The sequence below is a fragment of the Lissotriton vulgaris genome, chromosome 12 (genome assembly GCF_964263255.1).
Source record: "Lissotriton vulgaris chromosome 12, aLisVul1.2, whole genome shotgun sequence".
Lineage (NCBI taxonomy): Eukaryota > Metazoa > Chordata > Amphibia > Caudata > Salamandridae > Lissotriton > Lissotriton vulgaris.
In genome coordinates this window covers 713,460,200-713,474,871 of record NC_141700.1, presented here as the reverse complement: position 1 = coordinate 713,474,871, position 14,672 = coordinate 713,460,200, and the positions used below count along the sequence as shown (strand labels likewise).

Sequence of the window (14,672 nt, the reverse complement as noted above, 5' to 3'; positions counted from 1 at the left end):
CAAGCTATGGGCCGCAGGGGACACCTCTCTCAAGGACGTGTTGGTGATAGTAAAAAGGGCTGAACTGGCACGAAGGTGTGCAGCGGCTACGAAGAAAGAGATTGTGCCCAGTGGAACGGTGAACAAAGTAGACGAGGAAGAACACCACAAGGATAATCAGGCACGGAAACAGCCAGAAAAGGGTCCCGACAAATGGCGGAACAGCCCAGGCAACCCTGGCAAACAGGCCGGAAGTAACAAACGGCCTTGCTACAGATGCGGCAGTTGGACGCACGAGGCGCACGACCGGAAGTGCCCCGCGCTTCGCGCCAAATGCACGTTCTGTGGAATAGTCGGCCATTTTGAAAAGGCGTGCAGGAAGAAGGCAGCCAAGAACGCAGTGAAGTACGTGGCCCAAGCATCGGAGGAGCCAGAAGAAGCAGCAGAGGAAGAGGTGATCACAGTCCTCTGCATCTACGACGAAATCTTAAGCATAAACGACCGAGGCCGTGGCACCGGCGGAGGAAGAACGATGAAACCCGTCATGGAAATGAAGATCGGAGGCGTCGAAGTCCAAGTGGTGGCAGACACAGGGTCGCCTTACACCATCATCCCCCGGAGCGTGTGGGAAGAGAAGTTTGCTCCGCGACTGGGCCCCGAGCTGGACAAGCTGGACATACGTCCCGTTACATACAATGGTGATCGAATCCCCATGGCCGGGTGCAGGAGATTGAACTTCGAGTTCAGGGGCAGAGAGGCCAGGTGCAAACTGTATGTCTCCGAGAAAGGTCCCTCCGTCCTAGGGTGGCTCGACCAAGGAGACCTGGGCATCAAGCTGGACCCGGGAGGCAAGGAACAGATATTATTGACGGAGCCGGAGGAAGCGCGGGACACGAATAAATGGAGGAAGAAGTTCCCAACGGTCTTCGGAGGCTCAGTGGGCAGACTCGACAAATTTGCACACAAGATCATACTCAAAAAAGGAGCTGTACCGGTGGCACACAAGGTGAGAAACATCCCGCTAGCAGTAAGGGACGACGTGAAGGAAGAACTACAACAGCTGGAGAAAAGAGGGATCATCGAGCCGATAGCCTGTGCTGAATGGCTATCGCCGTTGGTGGTGGTGAAGAAACCGAATGGGAAGGTCCGTTTATGCATGGACCTACGTGAGTTGAACAAAAATATAGTGGTGGAGAAGTTTCCCCTTCCTCGGATAGAGGAGATGCTGGCCAGCACAAGGGGTATTCAGTGGTACTCCACCATAGACTTGACTTCAGCGTATCACCAGATAGCGTTACATCCAGAGAGCCGCAGCTTAACATCCTTCATAACTCCCTTCGGATGCTATCGATTCCGCCGCATGCCGTTCGGACTAGCCTCGGCGGCTGCGGTGTTTCAAAAGCTCATGCATCAGCTGTTTCAGGACCTCAAGGGAGTGCAATATTTCCAGGACGATATATTGGTGATGGGCCAGGACAGGATGGACCACGACAGAAAGCTGGAGGCGGTGTTGGGCATCCTGGAAGGGAAGGGCCTCACAGCAGAATGGGCCAAATGCCGGATAGGGATGGAGAAAGCAACGTACTTGGGCCACGAAATCAGTGCTCAAGGAGTGACTCCCAAGAGTGAAAATGTAAAGGCGATCTGCGACGCACCATCACCAGCTACCAAGGAGGAAGTCAGGTCATTCCTGGGAATGGCGGAATACTATGGGAAATTCATTGAACATTTCGCCTCGAAAACTCACCATATGAGGCTGTCAACCCGAGAGAACAGCGAGTTCTGTTGGTCAGAGGAAGCTCAACGGGAATTTGAAATGATAAAGAGAGAAGTGGCAGGGGCAATTCCACTGCAAGGGTTCGACCCCCAAGGAAGCACCATACTCACCACAGATGCGAGTGATAAAGGACTGGGGGCAGTCCTCATGCAAGACCGAGGCCAAGGGAGAGTCGAAACCATATGCTTCGCATCCCGCACCCTGAATGACACTGAAAAGAGATATAGTGTGATTGAAAAAGAAATGTTGGCGGTGGTGTGGGCCATGTCCCGGTTCCGGCAGTTCCTGTGGGGCACAAGGTTCCGGTTGAGGACCGATCACAAGCCCCTGCTCAAAGTGCTCACATCTAGTGGACATGCGGAAGCGACACCGAGGATCTCGAAAATGTCGCTCAAATTAATGGAGTTCCGTTATGATGTTGAACACATTCCAGGGAACAGGAACAAAGTGGCGGACTACCTGAGTAGGGCGGCAGCGATGGAGCCAAGTACAGAATGCCCGAGGCGGGGGAAGAGTGGGTCGCACTCACCGAGGACCTCAAAGTATCCATCAGCAAACAGGAATGGAGAACGGCATATGAAGGAGACCCGAATCTGGAGAAAGTGAAGGACTACATTGTGAGAGGCTGGCCGGACAAATGCAAATTAGAGCGTGGCCTTGTCCCCTACTTCGAGGTGAGAGAGGAACTATCTATGGATGACCAGGGAACATTTATATACAGAGGGGAAAGAGTCATACCCCCGTCAACGATGATACCCAGATTGATGGACATGTTACACGAAGGCCACCTGGGAGTGGGAAAGCTGAAACTAAGGGCCAAGCAGAATTATTGGTGGCCAGGAATGGACATAAGAGCGGAAAGACATGTGAGAGAGTGCCTGAGGTGCCAGGGCGCGGACAAAACGCTGAAACCATTGCGCCCTGCCCTGGGAAAGATTGATCCTCCACAAAACCCGTGGGAGGAACTGTCCATCGACATTTTAGGGCCAGTGCTGAATGCACAAGGTATACAGAAATACATTTGTGTAATGGTGGATCGTTATTCGAAATGGCCGGAAGTAAAGATCGAAGAAACAATGGACACTGAGAAAATAGTGAGCTTCATGGCGGGGACCTTCGTGAGAGAGGGCATCCCTAAGTGTGTCCTTAGTGACAATGGGCCCCAATTCCGCTCTGACAGATGGAACCAATTTATGCAAAGAAATGGAATAGCATCTAAACACACATCCATATATCACCCGGCGGGGAATGGGTTGGTGGAGCGCTTCAATAGAGTGGTGATGGGCTCGATACAAGCGGCTATTGCAGACAACAAAGACTGGGAGGCGGAGATATGGCACATGGTGTGGGCGTATCGGATAACTCCCACGAACACTGGCTATAGCCCTTTCCAGATATTAAGGGGCCGGGAGCCGTTCACCCAAGACAACAGGATATGGAAGGACAGAGTTATTAAGAGTGAGTGGTCACCGGCAGTGGTGCAAGCCAATCTGAAGAAGGCACAAGCAGTGTATACCAAACACTATGATGCGAGGAGGAATGTAAAAGACACTGCCCTCGAAAAGGGGGAATGGGTGAGAGTAAGATTGCCCACACTACAGAAAAAAGGGGAAAGTAAGTACAGCAGGCCCCTGAGAGTTGTGGAAATCAAGGGCCGGGCGGCCTTGCTGAGCGATGGAAACGTGTGGTCGCAGGATCGCATGGCCAGGTGCAATAAAATACTCAACTGGAGAAGCAGAGGCAACATGGAAGAGAGTGAGAGCAACAGTGACCACTCCAGTGACTATGGAGGTGAAGGCCCGGACTTAGGAGAAAGTAGTAACGAAGATCAAGAGGCAAGTGCAGAGTGTCAGCCGGAGGAAGACAGCAGTCGGAGAGGGCCTGGCGCGGCTGCGCTAGAGAGTGGACAGAGTGAAGAAGCAACGACTGCCAGTTCCCCGGTAAGACTGACGAGAAGGGGCAGGGCGGTGGTCCCACCAGTGAGGTTCAGAGACTACGATATGAGTCAGGACTTGTTCACATAACTCTTTGGAAAAAAGGGAGATATGTAGTGAGCGCGCTAGCACGGTACGTCACGTAGCTACGTGACGTACGTTGACGTAGAGGCGCGGCAGGCGGAGCGCGGCATTCAGAGCGCGAGCAGGCTGGGCGTAGGACATGGTTTGCGCTCCTTGTATGTATGTACCTGAATAAAGAGGTTGGCACCACCATCCGACTCCGAAATTTATTGGGGGAAGAAAGAGCATCATTACAGGCAGGAAGAGCTCAAGTGAAGTTCACGGCATGAATCATCACCAGCGCGAGTGAAGAACAACCGCCAGTTAGTCAGGAGCTGGTTCAGAAACTTGAAGGTAAACAATCCATTGTAAATTGCTTTATTCAAAATAGGAATGAAACTGCGAGAAGATTTAATTCAGAAATCATTCAAACAGTCTCCGTTTCACTGTGAATACCACGGCACAGCAAGGTCAATTAAAACAAACCATCCAATTGCTTATGCAGTCAAGAGTTTATCCGATTCCTCATGCACTCAACATTTAAAATATCACTGTAGTCGGGGTACACTACTCACTGTTGCTGTTGGAGGAGTCCGCAATCTATAAAAATGTAGATTCATTTGTCACTCCGTGTAATTACTGCATGCAATCTCAAATGCTGATTCACACTTCACGTAGGCAATACTAATACATTGTGGTTTCAAATGAATTGGTGGTGTGTAGCTTTCCCTCATCGCCAGTGTTAAAGTAGACAAGCACTGTAGAAATTGTATTCTTGTTTATTCATCGGGAAAACCACCAGCAGACGCTTCCTGCCCTTCTAGTCTCCAGTCTCAAACTGCCTACACAGAGGCATCACCATGGAGACTGGAATGCTAGAGCAAGAAGAACTCTAAACATAACAATTCTAAGCATGTGCATAAATTACAACAAAGTGCATGTGCCAGACCTTCATCGAAACATTCCTCTTGTCTGGGTGGATGTTTCCAAATCATAAGTGGTTGTATTCAGATCTTAAGTTTGGCATGATGGTGTTCACAGCCAGGAGCTCTCACTGCTAGAGATGTGCCACCATTTGTCATGCTCTTCAGTGATAAAATGCAAAACAACAGTTGATGGACAGAATGCAGAACAATGTCGTACATTCACACCAGTACAGAGATCTGGGCCTAAATCCATCGTTTTTTTTGCACTCCACACCACCCCAGTTCAGACATGGCCATATGCAAATCAGCCTTGACCCTGTGCCTCATGGGAACAGTCCAGCCCAAACTGCCAAGCCATGTCTTTCCTGGACCGGAATCAAGCATCCTAGGACCGGTTTCTGGCTATCAGCCGTCTTCAGCCAGGATAGCTTGACTCCAGTGGTGTGGAGAGCATGGGACTCACATCTGAGCATACCCATCCCACTCGGGGTGACAAAATGCAAAACAACAGTTGATGGACAGAATGTAGAACAATGTCATACATTCACCCCAGTACAGAGATCTGGGCCTAAATCCATCGTTTTTTGCACTCCACACCACCCCAGTTCAGACATGGCCATATGCAAATCAGCCTTGACACTGTGCCTCAAGGGAACAGTCAAGCCCGAACGGCCAAGCCATGTCTTTCCTGGACCGGAATCAAGCATCCTAGGACCGGTTTATGGCTATCAGCCGTCTTCAGCCAGGATGGCTTGACTCCAGTGGTGTGGAGAGGATGGGACTCACGTCTTAGCATACCCATCCCACTCGGGGTGACAAAATGCAAAACAACAGTTGATGGACAGAATGCAGAAAAATGTCATACATTCACCCCAGTACAGAGATCTCGGCCTAAATCCATCGTTTTTTTGCAGTTCGGGCTGGACTGTTCCCATGAGGCATAGGGTCAGCCTGATTTGCATATGGCCATGTCTGAACTGGGGTGGCTGAGTGAGCTAAAGAATGGTGATGGATTAAACCCAGATCAGTTGACTGGGGGTGAGTGTTTGATTGGCTCAAGCGCTCCGTCCATCATCCCATTTTGTATCGCTATGCTCTTCAGTGATCCCTAAAAAATCAGAACGGTGGATGATGATCAGTGGTTTGTGGCTGAGAATTAGCGTGTGGTCAGTTTCTGCTAGTATTACGGACCTTTGCACCAGTTGGTGTCATGGACTATGTAGAGAACCACTTGATTCTGAGTTCTACTAGAAGACAGTGAAGAACATTTAGGGAGGGCTTGATGATGTATTAATGTTTGTTGACATTTATGCAGAATCTGAATTCCCAGTCCTGTGAGCTAGAAATAGGTTTTTCAGAGGGTCCAGCAAAGCTGATACTGCAATAGTCCTACCGTGCTAGGACTAGAGCTCTTATCAACTCCATCCGAGGATCAGTTTTAGTACAGGAAAATATTTTTTAAAGTTTGCAAATCTGGAGATTACTATGTCTGCCTAATGGGTTTGTTCTGAATGGGAGGGTCAAAGAGTTGGGTATGAGGAAGAGTAGGAGGCATACATTTTTAGAGTCAAAAGTATATTTCAGTTCCCAGCTTTCTGCTATCTTCCTAGCAAATGCCCATAAAACTAAGCATGGGCACCTTATAGAAGGGAAATGTACAACATATGGGCCTTGGATAATTCAAATATGTTTTTTTAATACTAACCATATCTGCCTGAGAAAAACCTAACTTGTATCAATTCACCTTTCTTGCAGTTTGCTAGAAGTCTAATTCCATCTCATGTAACGTTTAAGTGATATTTTCTATTACTTCTATCAAAACCTTCACTGAACATCAATATTTTCTTTTATGAGCAGCTACCCTGGCCTCTTCAGAAATTCACAACCCCCTCCTCCTAAAGAGGAGAGAGAATGAGCTGAAAGAAAGACAAGAGACATACAAGTGAGTTATTCTATGTTATCTGAACTTCTATAGTGCTTAAATGTTAATAACTGAGATACAAAAAATCTAACTCTGTGAATTATAGCCAGTACTCACCTTCCTAAGAGGACATCATAACACTTTCAGCACTTTAATTATGTGAATTACGCAGATAAACTATTAACATGAGTAATTTTAAGTAGCTAAACACTTAGGAGCCAATTACGATGTTTGTTCGGAAAGGTTCCGAATGGGATTCAGTTTTGCAGAATCCGATTTGGAACCCTTGTTTATGATCAAATCATACACATTTCCGAACAACCGATTACGATGCCCAGAAACCGTTCAAGGAGTCCGAATTGTTTCTGAAAGGCATTCAGGCAGCCCGAGTCTTTCAGAACCAATTCGTACAGCTCTATGGACTCGGTTTCTGGACAAGCGATTATGATTACCTGTTCAGACAGCTGTTCAGATTTGGTCAGCCCGACATGAAACGGCTGTCAGAATCTGTCTTTAGAGGCCCATTGCGGACCCCCTCCTCCCAGAGGTGTAATGAAAGGGGCACGTGGGGGCACCCAAGGGACTCCTCTTACAAACCATGCACAATGTGGCAGGCATAATGGGATGCCTGCCATAGGGTGCAAGGCTTTCCCCACCACCCTCTTTTTTTAATGGGAGCCTGTGTTCTCGTTCAGAACACAGACTCCCATTGAAGTCAATACGAGTCCGACAAAACGTGTTGGGAAGCATTGTAATTGGTTGTCTGGTCTTACAGGAACCGATTAGTTTGGAAACAAGTCAGAGGCCTATTCATATAGAACAGTTATCTAACAACATCATAATCGGCCCCTAAATAGTATTTAAGGAAAGATGTTTGTTTTGTTCGGAGTGTATTTTCTTCAGTCAGCATTGATGTTTGGTGGTGGGTGATCTGATTCACTGTACAACAGGAACTTGGGTTGCTTAAACTCCTTTCCGAGAAAGTCAGTCTCTCTCTCCCATTCTTTACACCAATATTGCACTTACTGATGAATGTCTATAGAGCTTCAGCAGGCCTATTTCCAGTAGAAAAAAGGGGCAGTTCAATCTTACAAATAAGTGTACTAGAGTAATGGTGTAAGTCCCACCTTCAGCACCACTTCACCTGTTGTCCACCTCCCCTAGTCCTCCTTGAGATGTTCTCAAAAATGTACTCTTGCATCAAGCACTTAGTCTCCAGTAGCAGTCACTATACCCCAAGGTTATGAATAATCCCGTGTTCTGTTGAACCGTCCACTTTTAAAAGACAAATGTGAACCTGGCTGTTGTCTTGACAAAATCTTACCAATGTCCAGACTGAAACATTGTCTACACTAGAATGTGGTATATTTTGGACCTCCCATTGCAACTTTTATGTACTAACCTTTGTGGCTGATGCCATACACTCTGTTTTAATTTTCTGTTTGGTGCATGTTGAATTATTTACCTCCCAACAATCATCAGTGATCCCAAGGCCCAACTTGCATTTGGGAATGAGTTTGCAATTTAAAGTGTCTGTTAAGCACTAAATGCATTTGTTTTCTATCTTTTATTTTAATTTTAGTTTTATTTCCTTGTAGCGAATCAGGCAAGGAGGTTTTCCTGATAGGAACACGAGCATCTGGTTTGCAGTTCTATTTTTAATGTATCCACTCCACTGGTGTATGCCTCTCAGCATTATTTATGCTCCTCCAATGTAACGTGCTTTAGATGTTTAGTAGGTACCGCCCCTTTATTTTGAGAACCAAAATAAATTCACTGCTGTGCGACAGCAGTGTGCCAAAGCTGGACCTAAGGCAAGCCAGTCTAAGCACAGCCTCCTTCTATATCCAAAGTCATTATGCCCCAGGAACCAGCACTACACATTATTCCCAAAATCTGGTTGGCAATCATTTGATCTTAAATCAGACTTTTGGTTAGCAGGAGTAGTAGTAGGAATATCTTGTTCATAAAGCAACCATTTTTCCTGCTGTCTTATGAATGTCAGATCACTTCTCAAATTCAGCTTCCCCAACTCAGACTTTAGATCCAGAAATAATCGTGATATGTTCATTATTGAAACTTGGAAACATGATTCCACCATGCCTGATATTGCCTTTGCAGTTGAGAAGTGCTACTCTATAGTGCATCAAGAGTGCACACATTGGCTAGAAGTAGGGCTGTCCTGCTCCCACCTTATCAGTTTGGTGATTAACATTAATTTATCTCAGGCAGAGGTATTGATGTTTTGGTTAACATCAATCCACATGCTCTTTTTCTGAAACCCGTAGTGTATCATAATACATGGAACTCCAGTCACTTCTTAACTACTTCAGCTGTGACTTTTATTCTCAAGTATGCAAAGTTTTCCATTCGGGAGATTATAACTTTTGTGTTGAAAAACCTGTTGATGTGTATGCTACACAACTCCATCCACAATAATTTCATCAAAGAAACCTTACCTTGAAAAGCTTTCATTCCTAAATACAACTTCCACCACATTTACCGGTGTCACCTTAAGCAATTTCAAGTTCAGTAGAAGAACATCTTTATGCTATAACCTCTCCTTATTCTGGCATCTCATGTGATACTTACCTCTGTGTATTTTCAGTACAGGTATGGATTCTACTGGTCTAATACTTTGTCAGTTGTTTTGGACCTGCCCCTTATTACAGCCACTGTTCTGGTGTCTCGGAAACAAGGTTACATGATATAATTACTAAAAGAACATCTGCTGATCACTGCTTATTGGTCTATTTCCGTCTCCTTTTAACATCTACGATTCTGGAGCAAATCGGGAAACAACCAACCGTCAGGCTACTTCGATCCAACTTCTGTTGGAAACCTAGCAATCTGGCTTTAGGCTGCATCACCTGTGGCAGTCATGGAGCATTTCTGAGTTAAAATGCATCACACTCTATCTTGATTTTACTTGATCTGTCTGCTACCTTTGACAAGGTGTCACCTTTGTTCTACTTGAGCACCTACACATGTTGTTGCTTCCACTGCAATCTGCTTTGTCTCACTTGAAATCCTCAGAAAAGATCTGTCACATCTACCTTCTACTACCTGCAAGACTGCATTGCATACCATGATATTAGCTAGGAAATTTAGGGCTTCCATTCTACATATTATAAGACCTGCAATATGTTCATAATGCCATAGCACATCGTATCTAGAATATCCCTAGATATCAGTCCATCTCTCCTAGTTTACAAAAAAGTTATTTTTTCCAATCCAAAGTTATTCCACTTCTTTCCTCTTCACATTACTGAATATGCTTCCATCAGTTTGATTTGTAGCTAGAAATTCTCAGTATTGGGTAGTTTTAATCGCAACTTACAGTAACTACACATGACCACACAAAGACAAAGTCAGAACAGATTTATTCAGAAGGGGGAGTCATAGGGTATAAGACAATGAAGACTATATTTAGTTCATGAATATTACAGGTAGGTAATCAACATATTAGCTCCTCATACTCTTCCAGAATTGTGGAAGTTGGTTCTTATTTGGCAACTTCGAAATTCTACGCACAAACAAGCTTTTAAAATCTACCTGACATTGTGGTGGATTTGTTAATACACTTCTCTTTGTTTTGATACTCTGGAAAGGGGCAATGGTATCAACAGAAAAGGTAGATTGGTCTTTTGCTTTCAGTGACCTAGGATTTTGACAAGCTTCAAAATGTCAAAGAACCGCCAATTCATGGTTTTCAGAACAGTAAGTGGAGAAAAGTAGAGTCAACTGTGACTGATTTTCTGCCCAAACCCATAGCTCTTCCCCATATGTAGTTGCAAAGGAAGAGAAATGGCATATAGAGCTGCCCATTAAAACATGTACAGACATAGTTGGGGTTTTGACTGTCCCTGCTCTGAACATAGATCTCACTCTTGAGTAACTTTATATTTAAGCATATCATACTTCATCTTACCATACCACACCATACAGTATGATACAACAACAAACCATCTAATTTTGCACTAGCCCTCATGACACTATACCACACAAAATAAAACTGCTTTGCCTCATACCTAATTTCAGCATCTATAACAATACTAACCAAAACACAGACTGACACCCCTCCTTATCACATATAGCATCATACACTATTCAAATCACCATCACACCATTACAGAGCATACACAATCACACAATACCATAGACATTTCACCATAACACTGCAAATAAAATGCCCAGAACAGCACAGTTTATTGCACTATAACCAACACATTAATAAATGTATCACACCATGAAACGAGTAGTACTTAACACACCGTAAAAGAGCATAGTATTAAATATCACAGCACAGTACCAACAACAACACATATTAATACATAAACTATCACATTGCACTTCATAATGCTGTATTTGTGCTAGACCACATCATATAATACCATGCACCATGCCAGACTACCTCACAGAATAGATGTCACATCATATTGCACCACATCATGCCATTTAATGTTTAATCATACTGTATGACACATACATATGCAAGAGGTAAATAACATTTGGCTACTGCAGTGTCAAGTAGCTTTGAAGGTATAAATGATGAAGTTGGATCAAGAATGATAATAGTATTGTGATAGTCCCTGTATCTTATGGAAGATTTAATGGGGCTAAAGAGGGCTGGATCACCTTCTCTGAAACAGCAGCATCACTATGCACACAACATGTAGGGTTATAGGCCTAGCAAGAGAATACTGGAAATACCCATCTCACTTTACCTCCTTGCTGTAAATAAAAGAAGAAAAAAGACAGGCCCAGAAAAATCCGCCCTGCATCACATCACACCACATTCAACACCTCATGACCCCATACAATATCACACAATATCATTCTGTAACATATGCAATCAAAATGTAACATACCATGCCACACCACATCACCAAATGCTGCAGCCTACAATATGCAACCAACTGCACCTCACCATACTACCACAAAACACCAAAATACACCAAACACTACAACACCAAGGACATAATGCATCTTACCATGTAACATTGCACATCATACATGATGACTCATTACCACATCATGCCCAACATCATATCACTCTAAACAATATGATGCAGCATTGCACAAACCCTTGGCACATCTGCGTAAGTCACTCTCTGCATCACACAATACTTCATGTCGCACCATGCTACACATCACACATTGCACCATACCTCACCTCATTAGTCTTGAATACACCTCACCACACTGTGCTACACCACTCATATCACACCATAACAGTAATTACCGCAACGTATTCTACAAGCTGAAGACTTACAAAAATGGGCAGCTTCTGCACAGGTGCTGTATTTCATATACTAACCCGACTTCAGTTTAGTTATATATATTTGTTTATTCGATCAATAGCTTGATCATACACAATATAAAAAACATTTATCATACATTGTTCATGAAAATGTTAAAAACAAGCATTTGCAATGCAATGGGTCTCGCCTTTGGGACCTTATGTGTATTTAGCTGTGCAGCACATTATCCTGGGTGCTGCAACATCTACTGTTCTTTAACATGGTGGAAAGTAAGCACCAAACAGCATGACATGCCAGGAATGGGAACACATGGAGAGAAATATTGCCTTTCAGCAGGAAATGGTATAGTCCAAAACTCTTTTTTAATATAAAATCAGGGCCTTCAGTGGTCATTTCATTGAAAATACAAGATTTGAAAAAAATGGTATTGTCTATGGGTGTACGTGGAAGACAATTTCTATGGACTGCAATCTTGAGAATGCTAAAGTGATCCTGATATTTTACTGACAACTTTCGGTTGTTTTCTATCAAGAAAGTTAAATAGAGGCAGTTGCCAAAATTAAAAAAAAAAAGAAAGTCCCTCAGCAGAAAGCAATTCTGGTATTTTACTGAACTCTACTGGTCCTTTTTTATAAAGACAGTTAAATAGAGGCAGTTGAACAGAAAAAAAGTCCCTAAGCGGAAGCAGACAAGTCCTAGGGCTGATCTCCAGAGCCCACAAAGTACCTGCACATATATGTATATACTAACATATAAGTATATACTAAAGTATATATAAGAGGTCTCGAATGCTCAACCTAACCAGTAGTTTAAAAAAAGTTGACAACACGGTCCTATACCATGTTTAAAATATGATTATAGATTGTGATTTTAGCATAAAATTGAGGTGTCCATTAAAAATAGCTTCATTAAAACAAATCAACCCCATTATTTCCCTACTGTCGCATTGGATTACATTGTAAAGGGCTTTCAGAGCCTGTCAAATGGGCCTAGGTTAGGATATTAGTTTGCCACTTTAGGCCTCTGCCAACAGGCGTAAAGCAAATATCTTGATATTGTGAAAACAAACCCCCTTGTCGTGTCTGATCTGAATATACGTAAAGCATCAAAGGGACGTGAAAAAGAAAGCAGGCTGGGATAATTCAAATTTTCCTTGAGTTTACATAAGCGGGACAGAGAGAAAGAAATGTTCTTTAGTCTCTTGGGTGGAAAGACAGGACGGACACAGAGGCGATACAGTGGCATTTACCCAACTGTTTTTCATTGCATTCAGTGGGAGAATCCCAACACTAAATTGTATTTATAAAGTGCTCGTGCCTGAGGCGGTTCTATTTCGTCCATATACAATTCTAGCTTAAAACAGCCTTTAACATCTACAAAAATGGAAGTTAAAGCAATGGGTGCCTGACCATCACTGCAAGAAGAATCAACACAGTCCGAGTACCTCTTTTGCAGCAGGGGGACCATTTTTTTTGTAATGGACTATGAAGCCTCCCACATTATTCCCAAGCCAAATCTAAAAAGCCACTCCTTAACCGTGTTAAACCAAGGCAGTCACCCTGTGTGTCTTTGGAGGGTTAATAATTCCTTCACTGCATCCTTTAAAGGAATCTGGGTGCTACTGGTCCAGAGTCTCACCCAGAACAAAAGGACCTTAAGGACAGCACAATGTGCGATAGGCTTTAAACCAAGGCCGCAGCTTAGGGATAATAGGGACGTATTCATTGGGAGGTCTCGAATTGCCCGTAGAACTTTATTTTCAGTAAGTTCTAGCTGTTTCACATGCTCCAGCCCCCACAGTTCTGCCCCATTGAGGGCCGCACCTAGGCCTTCAGCCCGGTGAATTTTGAGGTTAGGGGAAATTGGCACTAGTTCTAATTCCCAGGTAATCAAAGGCCTTGACCTGTTCTAGGTGTTGGGAACCCAGCTTCACTTTCCCCTTGGTGAATTTATAGGGATTAAAGACCATTAACTTTGTCTTTGAGAAATTAATTTCAAGGCCCCGATCCTTACATGCTTCAGCAAATTTAGATTGCACATTCTCAATGACCATTTGAGTTTTAGAAATGATCAGTGTATCATCAGCAAATAGCAAAGAGGGTATAAGGCTGCCAGATAATCCTGGTGGGTCACCTCCACAGTCATAAAGTTATCTTATAAGCTCATTCATATACAGGGTGAACAAGGTTGGGGCAAGCACGCAACCCTGACCCCCCCTTAGTGACTGAAATACTATTAGCGAGACTGCCATCACAATTCCACCTGACTTTGGCATAGTTGTCTTGGTGTAAGTGAACCAATAATTGAAGTGGGTCACAGGGGAGTCCTAGATCCCTAAGAACAGCCCAAAGTTTATTACGATCTATGGAGTCAAATGCCGTTTTAAGGTCAACAAATACGACATACAAGTGGCCCCTTTAGATCTTCACATCTTTCCAAATGAGCTGGAGAAACCTGGTCGAGTGTGCTCCTGGAGGCCCTAAAGACTGCCTGCAGATGGGAAAGAATGTTATTTACCTCTATCCAGTTTTGGAGACGTGACATAATTATTTTACTGAACACCTTCTGGGAGACATCAACAAGGCTTATTGCTCTATAATTATAGGGGTCCCCTTTATCTCCTTTTTTATATATGGAGATTATTTCTGCACCTTTACAGGTCGGGGATCTCCCCCTTCACAAGACGGTATTAAAGACTGTTTGAAGCAGTGGTCCCGAAATATGGGGCTCTGGTTGAACAGCTCCTCAGGGAGTTTATCTAGCCCTGGGTCTTTGCCAGTCTGGAGAAAACTATTTGCTGTTAAAGTT

The 14,672-nt window shown here is 44.1% G+C and overlaps 1 protein-coding gene across 1 annotated transcript in view; it reads left to right on the top strand.

Annotated features, from left to right (window-relative positions):
• LOC147678091 (hydroperoxide isomerase ALOXE3-like) overlaps positions 1-14,672 on the top strand; it is a 239,569-nt gene that overhangs the window by 76,238 nt on the left and 148,659 nt on the right. The window contains exon 3 of the mRNA XM_086946566.1: positions 6,537-6,621. Within this exon, the coding sequence (XP_086802692.1) occupies positions 6,537-6,621 (85 nt within the window). The remainder of the gene's footprint in view (positions 1-6,536; positions 6,622-14,672) is intronic.